The sequence below is a fragment of the Pteropus vampyrus genome, unplaced genomic scaffold (assembly GCF_000151845.1).
Source record: "Pteropus vampyrus isolate Shadow unplaced genomic scaffold, Pvam_2.0 Scaffold35, whole genome shotgun sequence".
NCBI classification, from domain to species: domain Eukaryota; kingdom Metazoa; phylum Chordata; class Mammalia; order Chiroptera; family Pteropodidae; genus Pteropus; species Pteropus vampyrus.
Window position 1 is genome coordinate 2309249 of NW_011888816.1, and position 20026 is coordinate 2329274.

Here is a 20026-nt window from a genome sequence, read left to right on the forward strand (position 1 = left end):
AATGACCTATCTTTAAGTTTGCTTATTCTTTCTTCTACTTAATCATCCACTGTTGAACCCATCTATTGAATTTTTCAATTCAATTATAGCATTCTTCAACTCCAGAATTTCTGTTTGGTTCTTTTTTTATAGTTTCTCTCTCTTTGTTGTTATTCTCAAATTTTCATGCATCGTTTTTCTGATTTTGATTAGTTGTCTGTGTTCCCTTGTAGCTTATTGAGCTTCTTTAAGATGATTGTGTTGAGGTCAGGTAATTCATAGATCTCTGTTTCTTTAGGGTCAGTTGTTCAAGATTTATTATTTTTCTTTGATTTTGCCATGTTTCTCTGTTTCTTTATGTGCCTTATTTTGTGCTGAGACTTGAGCATTTAAAAAAATGAGCACCTCTCCCAGTCTTTACAGACTTGTGCAGGGAAAGACCTCCATCAGTCAGCCCAGCTGGATATCTGGGGGGATATATCTTCTCTGGGCTTGTTCGAGGTATTTCCCAATTAGGGAGGTTTATGGGTTTCTTTTTCAGGAGTTTGCAATCTTTGACCCCCTCTGGTGTCTATATGCAGTAATTCAGGTTCTCTGGTAATTCACCAAGCCAACTGTTGTTAGTTAGCCGTCGCCAAGCATCCAGAGTATGCCAGGTCCTCTCCAGGATTCTGAGTCTGGTAAGATAGAAATTAGTCTGTAGCGCAGGTCCCTGAAAAATTGGAAAATTGGACATACATTCCATTCTTCGCTTTCCTTTCTTAGGGAAAAGATAAGAGTTGGGCATTTTCCCCAATTGTGCTGAGCTATGCCAGCTTGGAGGAGGGGCTGTCGTAGGTGAAATCCAGTGGCTTTTCTTACCCATTTCGATGTAGCTGTTCTTGGCTTTGTGCTTGCCTAGGGTACTGAGACTTCTTAACTGGTTGCTGGAGTTCTCATAAAGGCTTTTTGGACCGTATATTGCTGTTAAGTTGATGTCTCTGTGAGGGAACAAGGCTTTGGCCTCCCACTCTGTCATCTTGCCGATAGCACTACGGCAGTCAAGTCTTTAGTAGAAGTCTGGCATGACTTTGGGCTCACTTTCTCTCTTGGCCTAGCAACTGTAAACAAGGCACTCTCCCAGAAGCACACGCTTTCTTTAAAGGACAAGTCTCTGGCATTAGTACAAGAGTAGAACCTGCAGTTACTCTGTTACAAGGTGGCATGAGGAAGGGCTCCCTGTGGCCCCGGCTTTTCTGAAGACAATTCTTTAATGCATTCACTTTGGTGCTGACTACCTGGCTCAAAGGTCTAAAAGGACCTTTCCTTTTGTGGGGCTGAATCTGACATTGGCCCCTCTCTGAGGCTCCTTGGAGAGATTCTCCCTTCGTCTTGGGAGACTTGAGCTGTACTTTCTGCTCCATCAGCCCTGTGTTCAGAAGTTCTGGCAAATTCTCTTGTTTCCAGTTTCTTTTTCTTTTTTAGAATATATATTTCTGTCATTTCAGGGGACCCTGGAGAGGTGGAAGAAACAGATGTGCATGCTACCATCTTAAAATGAAATTCTCGAAGCTTTTTTTTTTCCTTAAGAGCCTAATTCTGTACCTTTTTTTCCAATCTTGGCTCCATTAATCATTTTTTATTAATTAGCATTTGGTGTGTAATTTGTCTGGTAATCAGCAGAGAATGCTTTTTTGAAGAAGTTTCTTTTACTCATTGGTGGCTAGGCTCTGAATGGGAAGAGGTACTGTGGCAGACATACCACTGTAGAAATCAAATTAGCTTTTCAGAATTTCAAGAATTCAACTCTAATTTGCATTTTCTATTTTAGAAGAGAGGGTTGGGGACACACTACTATAAACACAGCTGTTACTGTCGATCATGTCGTGAATTTTCTAGCTTTTGTAAAATAAAACGGTTCCACTTGTTCTCTGTGCACCTGGCATGAGACTCCCAAGATTTTGACAGCCCTGCAGTGACCAAAGGTGAGCGACACGCCGATGGCAGAGTAGGTAGTACTCTACTGCGGGCACCGGAAAACCTTTTGCTCTGAGTGCTAATTTTCTCTGGTCCTACTCTTTTTTTCTCTCCTAGCTGAGACATCCTATAATCATTACTTGAAGCATATTGTTATGGAGAGCCAACTTCTTCGTATTTACTAGTTTTAAAATTCTGCCCATCTCCCCCACCTCACCCCACACTGTTTCTTTTCTCCTTTACTTTGTTTAGGATATAATTTTGTGAGTTTTACTTTAAAAGATTGTTGGTGAAGAGTCATGATCATGGCCCAGAAATTATCCTCTCTTTTCATAGACAGGCTATGGAAAACCAACCCAACTATTCATTCTGAGTATGTTTTTCTTCAAATCTGTGCAGATTCGTATTTCATCTTAGGTTTTCTTTTATTTATGAAAACAAGTAAAAATAGCTAAAATGCTTTTTACGATTTTTTTTTTCTCAGTTCAGTTAGCATAAAGCGGTTCCCAGCCTTGAAACAGATTTGCTGTGTGGAAAATATAAACAAGATTTTAAAAATCGATCTTTTGAAACACGGTACCATAAATGTTATTTAAGTTTCCAGGCTAGATCACAAAAGCTTAATCCATCATGATGCTTAACTTGAATTCTGAATTCTGGGTAAAGAAACCTATAAGAAGGGGTGGGAGATGGATGTCTAAATTATCCTTTTCTAATCATTGAGACGATGTTGGCTCTTTTCTCCTCTTTACTCCTCCTCCTGGAAGCCAGTCCCCTACTGCTGAAGCTGCTGTGGTGTCTTCCCCACCCCACAATCAAGTACTCAAGGTTGTTGGTGGTGGGGGCGGGATAGAGAGAAAGAGTTTGCTAGCGCCAGCTAATTAAATTAATTAACAGGTATCTGTGAATGGTGATGCTCCTTAACCCCTCCAGTGTTGTTTTCACTTTTTAATGATGATGCATGTTAAACCAAATAAACCTGTAATTGATGGAACTTCTGGGTGTGTAGCAAAGTATGTGTGTGTGTTGGGGGGGTGGGAATCACTGTCACAGAAGCTCTGGGGAGGTAAAAGTGTAGTGGAAGAGGGCCACCACGTAGGCAGTCTGGCCCTGCATCAGTACTCCCTGCGTATTTGCAGAATGAATGACCACAAAGTGATTGCTGCTTTTATTGAGAAGGAGGAGGGTGGGGCCAGGCAGAAGTGTAGGAGGTCTCAGAGCTCCAGAAACAAAGGGGAAAGAGAGAAGCCAGTCAAGGTGGGCGCTGGAAGGTCACGTACATGAAGCCTGAGGAGAAACAACTGGATTCAGCCACCAGGAGGCCTTTGGTGACTCTAGCTGCTTTTGTTCCTAGACTCTAGATTAAAAGCCAGACTCTGAGCTGCAGGTTGTCTGGTTTGGAGCTGTTGCTGGGCATATGGACAGTCGTGACCAGGTTGGGGCATTTGGAGCCTGACAGGGCATGTGTAATTCGTTTGTTAAGTGAGGAAACCATGTGTTGTTTTCACATGAGTGTTGGTTTTTTCCCCCTATAACAGTAATGCATGTCCATTAAGGACTAAAGATAAAAAGATAGTGCCACCATTCAGAGAAATCCATTGTGAAGGTGTTATATTTTCTTCCAATCTAGTTAATAAATTTGGCATTTTTGCTTTGTTTTGTTCTTTAAGACACGTATTTTTCTGCTGAGGATTAAGATGATCTGTTTTGGGGAAGGATACTTGATGGTTTATGACTACGTCTATAAGAGAAAAGTGACAACACTGTAATTCTTGATTGTGCTTCGTTGTTTTGAGTATTGAATTGCGTATTTTGAACACAAATTTCTTTTGAAATCCTTCTCTTCAGTCTCAAGTTAGTGCCTCCACGTGCCTCCCTCCCTGACAGTGACAGCGGCAGACCACCTGTTTATGGCTGAGCCCCTGCCTTGCACAACAGCCTGGCCCTGTGCCTTAGAACTTCTTCCAGGATCTCCACCTTCTACGGTTGCCTCGGTTCCTTCCCCAGAGCATTTCAACATATTCCGGACACACACCTTTAAAAATCACACCTGGCTGCCTCCAGCTACCTCCTGTCTCATGTCTTTCCTCCCCAGCCAGACTTTCTGAACCTTTCTCCAGCTTTGCTCCCCAGTCCCTTCTCAGCGCCCTGTGGTCTTGCGTCTGTGACGACCACTCAGCTGAAACCACTTCCACTAGAGTCACCAAAGGCCTCCTGGTGGCTGAATCCAGCTGTTTCTCCTCAGGCTTCAGGTCCTTGACCTTCCAGCACCCATCCTGACTGGCTTCTCACTATCCCCTTGATTTCTGTGACCCCGGAGCCTCCTGGATTTCTGCCTGTCCCCACCTCCTCTTTCTCAAGCGTCTTCGAGCGCCCCCCCCTTCTCCTCATCCTTGATTCCGTTCCAGCAGTTCCATCCTGTGTCCTCTTCTCGCCTCGTCTCATCCTTTCTCTCTCACCGCACACCCTGTGACTCTTCCCATCCCCGTGGCTTTATTTGCCACGTGCACCCACACCGGTGACTCCCAGATCTCTGCCTCCAGCTCCCATAACTCCCGTGAACTTGAGACCTCTCTGTCCCACCACATGCTGACACATCTCCACTTAGATACGTCACAGATAGGGGAAGAGCTGCAGCCCCCACAGACCACTCTCCCTCTGACCTGCTCTTCATCTTGGGCTTATCATCTTGGTGGATGAGTCGTGGAGGCCTGTCCAGTCTTCTGCTGATGAGTCGTCTGGTCGTTAGAGGGGGCTACATCCTCATTGCTCTTCCACACACTTTAGGGCACCCTGCTGACTTGCCTGCACTTCCACAGCCACCCAGCTTGTCCACCCTCCATGCCACCGACGGAGGAGTCTGATCGTGTCATTCCTGGGTTAATGCCTTCGGTGCGTCCTTACTCCTCAACCTCGTTACGGGGCTCCGGTGTCATCTGGCTCCTGGTTGCCTCTGCGGCCCCTCTCTTCAACCCCCGCATTCCTCGTACGTGTCTTCTGGAAACACTCCTTTCCTTGCCTTGCTAACTTTTTCTCATCCTAGTTAGGTCTCTACTCAAATTTACTTCCTCTCAACCTGCTGAAAACTGGGATAACTGCTGGTCTGTATGCTCCTGGCCCTTGTCTGTGCCCTGGCAGGAACACTCACATGTGGCATTCTGATGGCCGGTGATTGCTCATCTTCCCATCCAGACCATGAGCCAGGACAGCCTTCAACACTTAGCCCATGTCCAAGACATTAGTCACTAGTAAACACGAGTGGGTATACACAACGCCACTTCCTCCTAGGTTTCTGTGGTGCTGGAAGCCAGCTGAAGACTGCTCAGCTATGTGGTTTGTGTGGGGCTCCAAGGAGTTATTAAGTGGAGAGTTAAAAGCTTGACATAAACAGGTCTACTAGAAACCTGTTTAGCAAATATAGTTCAAAAGGAACTGATTTCTTAACATTTATTATAAAATATGTTTAGGAAAATAACTATAGAGTATCACTCATAAAAGCTTATTGCTATATAACCAGTGTTTTAATCAGTTAAAATGATTTTCTTTTTAAAACTAATATTGTCTAATAAACACCAAGTTTTTTCAGTTCATGAGAGTTTTATGAACATTTCATGCGGAAACCATAAGCACCAAGGTCAGTGGCAGAGGCTGGGTCATGGTAGGCTCTGGTGACTTGAGGACATACAGTTTCTGGAAAATATGGAAGATTCCTTTTTATACACTGATTGATTTCTTGTTTAATATTTCCACTACAGAGGTTAAGCCTTATATGAAATTATATTTCAAGATTAATGGAATAAAATAATGGTACAGTATAGCTTTTTCTGAATTATTCATTTCTTTATAGTTATATTCATGTTCCTGTTAATTCAATTAGTTCAGAATTATAACCTAATGATGTCATCTGATCCATGCTGTATCATCTTCTTGTTCTCCCAGGACAGACACCTAATCAGTATCTTCTAGTGTCTTCTGTGGCCACGGCAGTCACATTTCAGTGAAGGCTACCCATCCCTGGTCTGCTCCAGATTGCTTGTCAGTACCAGGCCCTGCCCGGCCTGCCCTAGAATTCTGCCAGTTTTCAAGTCTTTGGATTGAATTATTGCTCGTTCTGCTATGATGCTGACTTCCTTCGTTATTCCTTGCTTCTCCCAGGAGTTGTCTACATGTTACTTATCCTTTATCTTTCTTTTGAAAACATCACAGGAAGGAATTCATTTAATATTTTTCAGCTGCCTTTTTTCTTTTGTCAGTAATTCAGTGCAACATTTCTTAGAGGCTGTTTCATCTCCTACACTTATTTTAATGCTTTTTAATTATTTCTTACCTTTAAAAACTATTTCACAGCTTTTATCATTTAGTAATTCATTCTGTCATCAAAGTCAACTTTAGTCTCTTGATCACTCAGATTTTTGTGGATGTTGATCCTGGATCACAAAATAATGCTGGAATTGGAGAAGCATCCACAGGTTGAGGCTGTTATAAAGGGTACACTTTATGTGTTATAAAGGGTGCATCCTACGTGTTATAAAGGGTGCATTGTACGTGTTATAAAGAATGTACCCTACATGTTATAAAGGCTGTACTCTATGTGTCATAAAGGGTGTACCCTACGTGTCATAAAGGGTGCACTCTACGTGTCATAACACCCTATGTGTTATAAAGGGTATACTCTATGTGTTATAAAGGGTACACTCTACGTGTTATAAAGGGTGCACCCTATGTGTTACAAAGGGTACACCATATGTGTTATAAAGAGTACATTCTGTGTTATAAAGCATACACTCTACATTTCTGTATAGCTGCCTGTAAAGTATTTGGAGTCAGCAGCATGAGGTAGTACATTACCATCAATCAATTCATCAACATTAATTGATATCATTTTCATGAAAGAAACTACACTAGACACTGTTGAGGATGCAGAGGTTTCAAGGCACCTGATGTTTGAGATACATGTATGTTTCTTATAACTCAGCCTGAAGCAGAGCACAAGGGGAGATGTTGAGCAAAGGACGGAGGGACTATGAATGTTGTATGCTCAGATACCTTGGGAATTAAGACACAGACAAAAGAAACACTGTGTGGAGATTTTTCCAGAATAAACTTCATTTTTTCTATAAAACTTTGAGGGTAGTAAATGACATCAATTTAAGGGAACAACTAATCGTAAAAGAATAAAGCAAAGTAAGTCAATAATTATTGAATGGGCCACAGTGGGGTGGATTCGAAACAACTCACGGGCCTGGTTAATCTTTGGTACTGTACAGGCCAGTAATTAGAAATTGCCAAAGGTTAATGAGAAGGGTCGCAGATAGCTTAGGGTCTAATTTGTTTCCTTGCACATATGGTCTAATGTGTCACATCAACATGTGCTCTTTCTTGTTTTCAGCATGCACTCCTGGCTCTAAAGTTTATACTTGCATTTGCCATACCTGATAAACCACGGCACATCCAGATGAAACTGGCCAGGTTGGAATTTGAGTCTTTGGAGGCGCTGAAGCAGCAGGTAAGGGCAACGGTCCTGAAAATAAATGTATTTCTTTAGCAAATGCCAGGAGACATACTTCAGAGGATTTACTCTCAGCATTTCCTTCAGCTTTAAAGTTACCAGTTTAAATAAATACAGAACACTCCAGTTTAGAATGCTATAACAAAGCTAAAATCCTAATAATATGAGCAACATATAGGTTTAAAGAACTAAATTAAGCTTGAAAAATATTCAGACAATGTTAAATAAAGAATAGAGCTGGCATTCAGCAGAAGAACAAGACAGAGATTTCCAAGAATCACCCAGGGGGCCGCCCCCCACAGCTTCAAAGTCTGCCTTCTACAGCAGCATTATGCAAGGGGAGGGAAGTAAGTAGAATCCTGAATATCTTAGAGAGAGTGAGGGGAAAAGAGAAAGTGTGGGCAGAAACAGCAAAAATACCCTGAAAAGTAGAAACCTCTTCCCAATGACTTCCACATTCTACTACACACACACACACACACACACACACACACACACACACGCACGCGCACGCACGCACGCACACACGCACGCACGCACGCACACACGTGCGCTCGCTCGCTTGCGCGCTCTCTCGCTCTCTCTCTCTCTAAAATACCATGCTGGAATTCACCATTTTGGTGATTTTCTGCTTGGAGGAGAGTGAGAATAAGGAGACAAAAGATTCCTAGCTGCCCAGAGCTAGTTTCCTTCAGTGATACTTAGGACTTTAGTGGAGAAACCCAGCAAGGCGGCGCCCTCCGAGGGGAGGTGCTCAGGCCCAGGGCCTCTTGGACCCACACAGCCTCTTATGCTTCCCAGCCGCCTCGTACAGGAATATCTCCTCTTACGTTTGGGGCATTGGGAGGGGAAAAGCTGCAGGGAGGACCTACCCAGGCTGATCTTCTGACAGAAGCACAGCTCCGAAGATAGTGTACTACATGGGGAAGCTCCACATTGAAAACCCAATGTTCCTCCGAATAGGTGGGCTGACCCCATAATGACTTGTGATAAGAGTACAGAGAACCCCGGTCCCCCAGCCACATGGGTGCTCATAGTTGTCATAGTAGGTGAGAAGACTGAATAACCCCATGTTTCTGGGCTGGGACAAGGTCATGTTTGGCATGTGGGCTAGCTAGTGTGTTTATATCGTAAATCAAAAGCAGCATCATGCTCCACAGTGAATCACCAGAAGCGCTCAGGGCAACATCAGGAAGGAGCCCGTGGTCACCACTGAGCTGAGCATTGTTCTGGAGATGCTAACCAAAGCAGTTACACAAGGAGCTCCAGGAATCCTGAAGAGGCAAATTTATCATTACTTGGAGGTTATCAGATTATATACCTAAAAATCACAAGATGAATTATTAGAAATGATAGGAAAATTTGGTAAGGAGGCAGGTTACAAAGTTAATCTAAAATCAGTTGTTACCTATCACAAGAAATAATAACCAGTCTGAAAATATTATTGAAGAAAAATTCCCTTTTACTGAAGAAGCCAAAATATAAAAACTTTAGCTGATAACGTATAAAAACAACATGGATAATCTATATGAATAATATTTTTTAAAGTCTACTAGGATCAAAAGATTCAGTCTTGTAAAACTGTAATGCCAGTTCAAATATATAGAAGTAAACATAGCGAAGAACCTCTAAAAAAGAAGAAAAATGGGGCCTTCAGCTCGGCCAAATATTAAAATGTATTCCGAATAATACAGTAGTTCTAGTAATTAAATCTATTTTGAAGTAGGAAACAAACAGATCAAATAGAGCAGAGAATTCATAAATGGGCCTAAATAAGACTGAAACTTTAGTTTATGAGGAAAGTGACATTTTATGTCAGTAGACAAAAAAGATTATGTTGTTTGATGATAGTTGTTTAGGAAAATTGCTACTTTATTCCACCTCATTCCTTATACACCTCTCGCCTCCCTTCCCCACCCCCTGCAAAGTTCAGGTGGTTGAGAGATTTAAATGTAAAATACTTAAGCCATAAAAGGTCTGTTAAAAAAACCTGGGTACATCTTACAGTGGAAAATGCCTTCCGAATCAGGACACAAAACCCAAAAATTATAAAGGAAAATATCGATAAGGTAAGATACATGAATATTTAAAACTTCTATAGACAAAATGTTTAAAAAACTCGAAAGATAAATTGGACAAACTGGGGAAGTATTTGTGATGTATTAAAACTGCTTAATATCTTTAATATAAATTTTTTCTATAAATCCATAAGAAAGATAATCCAATAATCAAAGGATAACATATGAAGAGATGTTCAATGCCACTCAAAGAAATGTAAATTCAAGCAGCAGTGACAGCACATTCCACCCACTGTACTGGCAAATGTTGGTTGATAACTTGTCCTCGCTGGGTGTGAGAGAATGGACACTTTTCTATACTCTTGACAGAAATGTATGCTGGTTCGGTCTTTCTAGAATGCAGTTGAATCAAAATGTAAATTACCTTCCAAACAGAATGACTTGCTATCTGTGAGGCGTACCAAAATATAATCATTGAAACATTTTTATTAGAAAAAACCTGAAACAACTAAATTCCTCAGTAGGAGACTGGTTAAGTAAATTATGATATATGGTTCCATGTGATAAAATTCTCTGAACCTGCATTTTAAAAGGTCTCTCTGTGCTGTGTGTTGGCTATTTTATTAAGTGGAAAAAGCAAGATACAGAACAATGTGATACCTTTTGAGTCAAATTTTGAAGAAGGAGGGAAGGAACAAGAAAGGGGTGAATGCAGGTATGTGCCCTGGTTGTCCTTGGAAGGACTTCCAGGGAATCCTGTGCAATAGTAACCTTTGAGGAGAGGGATTAGGATTTCTTTTTTCATGTACAGTTTGAATTTTCTGACCGTGCACACATATTAGTTTTTCAAGGTCAACAGGAATTCTTGGAAAAGGAGATTATTTGCCAGTTGTAGTCTGTGTACTTTTCTGCATTTACAACACTGATGGCGGTAAACAGGGAATGCAGCCCTCCCATACATCGGTGGTTTGAATAATTCCTTAACTTCCCTAAGGCCACTTTCAGACTCACTGGACACATCCTTCTTCCTCCTTCCTTTTTCTTTTTACAAACATTCATATGCTTTTTTATTTTAAGAAAAAAATTAAACATCAGATGAAATCTTTAGCATAAAATTTATTTTCACAGAATATGTATTTGACACATAATGTTTGAGGCCATGATGAGTCAAGTAAGAAAAGTCAAGTTGCAGTGTGAAGCAAAGTGGAATTTGCTTGTAAATTCCTCGGTAAACCTCGGGTCAGGTCAGAGTGAAACTAAGATGAGGGTGGGCCCACAGGCTAGTGACTTGGCACCCCATTCAGTATTTTAAAGTATTCGCTCAGCTCGCTCCTTTAAGAGACCCGAGACCACAGGGATGAGGGGCAGAGAAGCAGGGGGAACCAGGAGGGGTTGGCAGAGCACAGCCCCTCCACACAGCAACACTCCTGAGGTTTTGCAAGGAGCAATGGGCACAGTTACAAGGGCCTGGATGTTCAGACCCTCACTTGACACATGTCCCGACACACATCTAAAACATAATTGCCTGAGGGGGCCCAGGTGTCCTGCTGGTTCCCCCTGGCTGTCCATTGCCACCTCTCCTTTCACAATTATCCTTCTCCCACTTTGCAGAAGGAAGACATACCTCTCACCATCTTGAACCCTACCATGTGCCTTGTCCCCGGAGTAAAAACCTCCCATGTGACAGAACCTTTCAAAATGAATGTATCGGGATAAGCTGCATTCGATAAAGACCCCAATTCTCCACTCACCAAAACCAAATTACCTCCTTAAGAGCTACATTTCCAAAATGTATGCAGAAATTTATGCTCAACAATTGTTTATTAAAAGGTATATTATATTTACATAATTTTTTATTACTCATGCACCAGTAATCATTGTAATGACCAGTCAGTCCAGAAGAAAATTTTAAACACTTATAGTCACAGGAATTTTTAAAAACTTTTATATTTCCATTTATGAGCATATGATTGAAGTACGAGAGAATAACTGATACTTTCAAGCAAAAAAATATATATTTCATTAGGATAAATTTCTTTGGGAGAAGCAGAAAGAAAATATGATTTCAAAGAGGGAAAAAGTGAAGACATGAAATTGTTACTTTTAAGAGCATATTCATGTATTTTTTAAATGAGTGATGGTGGATAACATCACTATAGTATTTATTAGATTCTTGGCTATCTTCGAAAGTGTAAATTATTTTTGTGTCATTTACAGTATGCTAGAAAACACATTTTTCCGATTATTTAATCTTTGATGAAAATTTTAGATGTCGACTTAAAATTGTGTGGGAGGACACATAGCATCCAAAAATGTTAGGGGGTGTGTAAGCAAAACAATTTAAATTGTGCGGCATTGTCTTTGAAAGAGTTCTTCTCCATGATGACATGTCCGGTGAGATTTGATAGGTGGGGCAGGCAGCTCCCCGGGCCATGTGTACACACCTTCATGCCGGTCAAGGCTCAATTTCACTTTGTTTTGGTAAAGCGTTCCTCACTCAAGATTTCACTTGGTCGTATGTTTGTCTAAAAGCAAAGGGTCTTCACTGATGTTGGCTATTACTGACATGTCTCATGTTACTAAGTACATTTATTTACCGGAAAGCGCTGCTACAGAGCTGTTATGTTTGTTTTGCCGGTCTCCCGGATATTAGTGTTTAGTGTGGATTTAGCTAAATGATCTGCAATCATCTCAGCTCCTGGATTCTCACAGCTTCAGATACGCCCTACCTGGCAATAAAGCAAGGCCCCGATGCAAAGGCAAGATTTATTTACACTTGTCTTCATGAAGAAATGAGACACTGCCCAAAGTTCTATCTGATATTGTTTGAAGAAAAGGAAAACATGTAAAAGATTCTAAGTCTCTCTGGGTCTTTTTTCTCCAGGTGACGTAGGTGTGATTCTCTGATTAATATCTCCTTCTAAGAAAAATGTGATTCCGGTGCTGATTTTGCTGTTCAGGTTCTGGAGGGACAGAGATGTCTAACAGGTTTTGATTCAGTATATTTATCAAATGCCTTCAACCAGGACATTCCCAGGTGACTTTAAATTAATGGACCTGTGGCTCAGATGTCTCTGATCCGTTAAGTGAGCGGGAGGCAGGAAAGAGGCAGGGTTTCGTAGGCCTTCACTGCAAGCCAAGGAAGAGTGTTCCTCCCTCCATTACTTTTTTTTCAAATAATAATAGAATAGAAGGCCCAGGGCAAATGCCGGCAGAAGATCCGTTGCAGCTGTGCCCCTCTTTGCTTTCTCTTGCCGGCCCAAAGCTTTGTGGCTTCGTGGGCCCAAGTTTCTGCTGCTGTCAGTCGAAGACAAAGATTTTCATCACATTTCCTCACCGTCCAGAGGTCCTAAAAAGTCCAGAAGGTTCTAGTTCTGAAAGGTCACCTGCTCTGTGCTTTTCAGAAACTCATAAATTATCTGGTATGTCTTCAGTTTGCTTGCTGAACTACTGACATTTCTAGGATATAGAACTTTCCTTATTTTTCTTCAGTCTGACATTTAACTATCTGCTTTGTAAATAAGTAGAGCCTCGACTCAGTGGGCTGTTCCCACATATCAGAGGCAGAGAGCGCTTCTGCCGTGTCCTCTGATCAGTGGGTGGGCCCCAGATCAAAAATGGAGTTGTTGAAAACATATTTAAGAGTAAATCTCATTAATGCCTGGCCTATCCCCAGCTCACTGTTAAGTGACCAAAATCGACAGTAAACATGTCAATAGAAATTATTATATTATGTTTTATATTTGAATTGCTACTTTTCATCTGTTTCCATTTTATAGACAAAACACGACTGAGAAATTTAAGTCATTGACTTCGTTCTTAAATTGGGCTGTGCATCTTGAATGCGGAACTTTTGAAAACTCTTTGTGCCTCGGCCCCGTACCCTGAGGTTTCTCATTCCCTAGATCTAAGGGAGGGCCCAGGCCCCTCCATTTATAAAACCCTTCCGATTATTCCCTGGCCCCCACCCCTAACCTGAAGCCCCCAGCGAAGATGGATCCCAGGCATGGTCAGGTCCGCGCCAAGAACAAGCAAGTTGTAGGCCAAGTTCAGCCACTGTGAATGGGTCAGGTAGCCTCTTTGCACTTCAGTTTTTTTGTTTCATGAAATGAAGGCTGGGCTCCATGGTCTGTAGGAAGGCTCAGACATCTACACGTATACCCAGCACTTCTGTGATTCTAACGCAGGAGCCGAACCCGCTGGGAGAAGTGCTCGTGGGTTTGTTAGCGCTGTGGTGGGAGGGGCAGCGGGGAGTGTGGGGACGTGGGGACGAATGGGGAGCGGCACCGAAAGCTGTTCTTTTTTCAATGTCAGATAGGAAGCCGTGCGGCGTGTCTAAATATACTGGCAAATTAGGCATACTTGAATGTAAGAGGCAGTCTGGAGAAAATAAAATTGTTTGCTTTGCAAAGGGCATTTTCAAATGATTAGGTTTCGGTTGGTGAGACCTTTACGAAGAATTCCAGACAGTAAATATCATCCTAGTGATGCCCTTTTATTTCTTTTCAAATTGATTTATTCAACTCTCAGTAATTTTAAGATCCAGTTAAAAATAGAAAGGAGTCTCTGGGTGGGATGGCCTGGGGCTCGAGGACACAACATCCTCTGTGCAGCCACCACTCAACTCGGAGTCTGGGCAGCCAGCCCTCCGCGAGCCACACCCACAGAAGCAGAGAGCTGGGTCCAGATGGAGCCTTTGGGAGAGAGAACAGCCTCGGAAATCAGGAAATCAGTCAGAACGAACCAGATAAGAACTTTAAGACACAGCAATGCTAATTATAGCCCTCAAGGGCCTCAAATCAGAGGCAGGACCCTTCACGGGACCAGCCTGCATTAAGCAATGCTTTTGCTTTGTGGGGTTAAGTTTAAACCGCTGCCAGCATTTCCTAGGGGCCTTTGAACTCTCCTTGCATTTGTGCTCAAGTTACAGTAGATACATAAGCAATTTTCATGGAAAGTTACAAGTTTCACACATGGAATGAGAATGCTAAAGTGTTCGACTATTGAATGTAATCGCTTATTGATCTGCTGACAGGTGGTTCAGAATGAAACACTGAATCCAGGTAAAGGATTGGCTTCTCAGAAAGCCAGGGGCAGGTAGTGCTGGAGCCTCACTCAGTCCTTGGTGGAGGGGCGGGGGGTGGGGCGAGGTCCATTTCCCAGGGCCCACGTCAAGTGCCAGCCTCGTGAGCTCGAGGTAAAGGTAAATGGAAGTTCTGGTGGCCCCTCCGAGCCTGTCTCTCTTTCTCCTGTTTAGGCCATTTGTCTCAGCCTTGTGCGCCTTCAGGATAAGTGACTTGACCTTTCTGTGTCATAGTCTCATATAATCTCCCCACTATTCAGATGAGGCCAAGGAAAATGGTGCCTACCACAGGGTCCGAGTGAAGCTGGAGTGAGCATGGTTAGAAGCAGGGCAGTGGGGGAGATGAGACAGTGATGGAAGCGGGGGACCGCCTCACATTTCCGTGCCCTGCATCCCTGGGTGAACCAGGAAGGGATTCTGGGATGAAGTGGTACCCTAATACCAGATTAGATATGAGTCACAGTTCACCTTTGCCGCAGCCCCACCCGTTCACGTGACCGGAACACAGCTGGGCAGTGATAACAGGGAGTAACAGCCGGCGTGTAGCGGGGGCGCACGGGAGCCAGCGCTGTTCTGAGCCTTCTGCTGAGGCCTGACTCCTCAGAACAGGTCTTCGGATGGGTCTGTTAGCCATTTGCATGTGATTTCTCTCCAGCTCATAAATGCTAACTTTCTTTAGAGCTGACTAATGCTCTAACAGATATTGGCTCTTGTGCCTCTTCAGCCCTCGTCTCCTGTCACCTCTTCCTCTTCCTCTTGGGTCTAGCAGGATTGCACTGCTCATGGATTCGTAACTGACTACGTGTAGTGCACCTCCCCTCTCTCATCAGCTTCACAGACCCCACCTCCAGGGGGAGTCACCCCTCTATTGTGTGACAATAGGGGCCATTTGTGTGCATTAGCCCCAGTGCAGTTGTCCAGGTCATGCCTTACCCCTGTATCCCTCACCCAGCACAGGGCCCTATGCCCAGACTCTGAAGAAATCTCCACTTAATCAAACTGAATTTGTTGACGCACACCTACTCGAAAAGCTAATATATTAAGTAAATGACAAATGAATGTCCTTGCACAAAAAAAGAAATCTTAAAATAGGTACTATGGCAAAAATGGAAACAGGTCATGTGCCTTTCTGGGATCGCTAGGGAAGAGAACGCATTCTGAGGAATCACATGTGAGCACTTTATAAGTACCCTGTCCCAAGCCTTGATAAAGCTCAAATCTTTTTTTTTTCCTCCCGAAAAGAATGACTGTGGTTGACATCAGTAACAAGGGTGGCTCCCAAAAGACTGTAAAGTAACTCCCAGATTAAGCCAGATAGAATTCTAAAATAGTTTGTACTTCACACAAATTCAGGCTCTGGAACAATCTTCTCCTAACCTCTGACGTGTAGACATTTTCCCCCTTCATATTCTATTCTCACTAGAGAAAAAAATGCTTCACTAAAGCTCTAGGGAACCTCTGATCATTGTTGTCTTCCTTAGTAAACAATATATATAAATTGCTACTTATCTCATTCCCCTGGTTTTCTAAGAAAAATTTAAAATTCATATATCTTAATCATTTATTCCCCCAGATGTAAGAAACATGGACAAATCAGAACCAGATTTATTTTTATTTGTGGAAATGACTAAATAGACCATGAAACAAAATGAAATTTAGCATTTTCCCAGTCGCCATATGAGTCGACCTGAAACAGTGTGCGCAGAGGGGCCTGGAGGCACAGATCCAGTCTATCCAGAAGCCTCAAGGTCACTGTGCTGCACAAGTGACACCCTGTGCTTTGGACCATGTTTGCATCTGTCGTTAAGATGTGTCTATATTTGTAAAGAAAAAATTCACCCTGTAATAAATTATTCTAGAGATTTCAGAATGCTGCAAACTATGTATTTAAAAAGGAAGAAAAAAATATATATTTTGGTAAGATCGTCAAAATTCTAAGAGTGCCAGTCTCATTCTGTGCTAGGTTAATAATTATGTCACCTCCAGGGCCAAGACGTGTGAGAGTAGGTCTTCTTTTTCCAGGTAAATGTCCAGACTGTTAAATATGTACATATGCATCTATTTACTTTTAAAAAAAAAAACAAAAACAAAAAACTAGTGTTCTAGGTTATTAAAAGAATATATTATTTGCTTCATCAAGGTCAAAGGTATTTGTCTGTGACCACTAGACTAAAAGCTTCTTGGGGACAGGATCACTCCAGACACAATTTATATTTGTTGAATGCATGAGTCAGTAATTAAATGAACATCACTAGGGTCAAAGCCCCATCCCTTTGTGCCTTTTTCTATTACTAAATTCTAGTTCTTTGCCTTTGAAATCATCCTCTGTGTGTTATATTTGGAATTCAGGAAACCATTATTGAGTAGTTACTATGTCAGGAAACCACAGACTTTTTTATTTTTAACTCTTGTTTTTAATTACCAGTAAATTGCTAAAATAGAAAATTTTTTATTTAATGTAATAAACTATTATTTTCCATCGATTTCCAATGCTATAGCACTTCAGAGATATGATTGAATATTATGTCATGCAATGAAGAAATTGCAATGAAAATATAGCGATCAATAGACTAGGAAATTTAGACTTTCAAGTAAATCCCTGAGACTAGCATATAAACTGATTTGCCTCTGTCTCCTAAGAATAGAATGCAAGAAACAAGAAATGTTTAGATTTAAGAACTTTTTAGAATACTGACTAATTAAAGAAAAAAAATCACTTTGTATTAATACTGGCTCTAAGGACACAAATAGTAAATTAGACTGAATTCACACATAAGTCAAAATTAAAATACAGATATTAAAATTTAGCAGCATTCTATGATCAAAGCAAAAAATATAAATTATCAGAAATTTCCTGCATCATATGATGGTCAAATGTTAGAGTTGAAAAAACTCTTGATCATGTCCCAAACCCTGATGTAACATATTAAGGAAAGGGTCATTAACTGTGGTTGTCAGCTTCCAAAATGGTCCCCAATGATCCCCCCACCTCCTAGCATTTTCACACTTGTGGAGTCTCATCCCACCTTACATCTTTGTTGGTCTCCGTGACCAGTAGAATACCACAGAAAATTTGGTGTGTCTCTTCTGAGGCTAGGGTCATAAAAATCCATTATAGCTTCTGCCCTTTTGGATCACTTCCTCTTGGGAAGCTTGCTGCCATGTTGTGAAGATACTCAGTGTTGAAAGAAGTCATCGAGAGAATGTGACTTCTGAGCTGGACCTGGGTAATCGGACACTCCACACCCCTTCCCCGTCCTTGGAATGTACGTTCTGCCCAATGTTCCCGCAGTGGGAGCAGGTTCAAGGATGCAGCCTTGACAGCGTCGAGTAATGTTGAGACTATCTGGACTGTGTACATGACTGAACCTCGTTAAGACCTCTGCACATAAACTTTTAAGATCCTGGTAGGCCAGTACAGAGATGTACTTATCTTGCAGCTGCCCAAGACAAGGCTCGTATGTAAGTTCTCTTGCTGATTAAAACTGCTACTTGCCGCAAGTCTAAAATGATCTGCGTCTTTCTTCAGTCTCTCCTTGTCCTTCGTATATGGGGTCAAGTTTCAAATTTCACCCAGTGAACTCCCGAGGTTGCAAACCAGCACTCAGCCAGTGGACAGGCCACATGATCAGAAACATTACCTGCTTCCAACAGCCACATGAGTGAACCAACTTAGAAGAAGATTCTCTAGTCCAAGGGCTGGTAAACTGTCTGCAAAGAGTGAGTTAGTAAATATGTGAGGCATGTGGACCATACAGTCGCTTTCAAAACTACTCACGTCTGTTATTGTAGTGCAAAAACAGCCGTAGATGATATGCAAATGAGAGAGGCTGTCTTCCAATAAAACTTTATTTACAAAATCAAGCAGTGGGCCAGATTGGGCCTGTGGACCATAGTTGGTCATCCATCCTCTAGCCTCAGTCAGGCCTCTAGCTGAATGCAGCCCCTGCCTGCATCCTGGGTACAGCCTCATGAGAGGCTCTGGGCCAGAGCCACAAGCTGCTTCCAAATTCCCGACCCACAGAAAATGTGAGATAATAAATACTTGTTTAAGCCACTAAATTTGGGGGTAATTTGTTATACAGTAATAGATGATTAATCCAGGAAGGGAAGCTGGGTGACAGACAAACCAAGTTTAACTGAGTTGATAGTGGTTGAAGCTAGGCGATGGGTAGATAACTGGGTATTCATTATATTAGTTTCTTATTTTTATGTAATAAAAAGTCAAAAGAAAAAAAGGAAAAAAGAAACAAGTGATTTGTCTAAAATCATACCATCGGTAAATCACAAAGCCCATGGCGCATAACCAGGTGTCTGGCTCTGAAGTCCCATGTTTTCTTGGCTGCCTCTCCCTACAGAAATAACAACTAGTCAAGATTTAGCTATTTGCCTAAGTTTTCCCCACAGTTCTTTCCCATGGTACCTCCAACAACGTCTAAGTTCTGGAATCAATACCGTTGCCGTTGTTGAAACATCTTGCGGACCCGTCTAATTCTTTATGCCTCTCTGTACTGTAGACTGTAAAATTAATCATTACTGAGAGACGGAGCCTTGTTCGGAGACCTAGAATCCTGTGTCATTGTGGCCTGGAATACAATAATACTGTTTACGTTCTTATTGGACACTGCTGTCAACAGAGCTGTAGCAAATCCATTATCCTATTTAACCCTTACTCAGCCTACGAGAACAGACCTGGCAGGTTTCACTCCAGCATTTTGGGATGAGGAAACAGTTTCAGAAAGTTTAAATGGTCAAATAAAAGGTAGCTAGATCCAGAATCTGGCTCCTGGATCAGTGCTCTTTCTTCCTCCCTGTACTGCCTCTCTCATGCTTAAGCAGAAACAGGTAGAATTTGACATAAAATAAAGTAAAATTACTATGCGAAAGTACCTAGCACAGTGCTTGCCACATAGTACGTAATAAAACAGTGAGTTTCTCTTCTCTTTAAAATCCCTTCGAGATGGGAAATCACTCTGAAAGGTCTTAATTGACAATGTAATTACCTTATTGTGTTGCTTGTTGGGTACCAGGAATGGATACTTGAAACAGCTTGTCTTGTGACCTATCGCAGTGACTGCTTGTGCTCACCGCCCGAATGCTTGATGAGTTGGATTCAGAAAATGGGTCTGGATTATTCCGCTCTTCTAGTTCCTCAAGATAACCATGAAATAAGATTTAGTGCTGGACTTTGAACATCTCATGCTTTCTGTACTTTTAACCAGCTGTCCTTTGATGCTGCCACTTACAAAAGAGGGAAAATGATGTGAACAGGTGGAGAAAATGGTGGGAGAGCAAAGAGCAGAATACCAGACCTGATAAAATGCCAAGGATCACGACATTCCGTTCAAAAGCACGTTTCCTCTCTCCCTTTTCCTTTCAAAAATCTGTGTAATGTCAAATTTTCCTATTCTAAACATGAGGTTAGGAGGAAATAAACTTTTCCCCTGATAATTTTTCAATTTTATTTTATTTTTTAATTGG

The 20026-nt window shown here is 41.9% G+C and overlaps 1 protein-coding gene across 3 annotated transcripts in view; it reads left to right on the top strand.

The window, feature by feature from the left end:
• ANO10 (anoctamin 10) overlaps nt 1-20026 on the top strand; it is a 193500-nt gene that overhangs the window by 149118 nt on the left and 24356 nt on the right. For all 3 annotated transcript variants that reach the window (XM_011357368.2, XM_011357369.2, XM_011357367.2), the window contains exon 12: nt 7325-7441. In XM_011357368.2, the coding sequence (XP_011355670.1) occupies nt 7325-7441 (117 nt within the window). The remainder of the gene's footprint in view (nt 1-7324; nt 7442-20026) is intronic.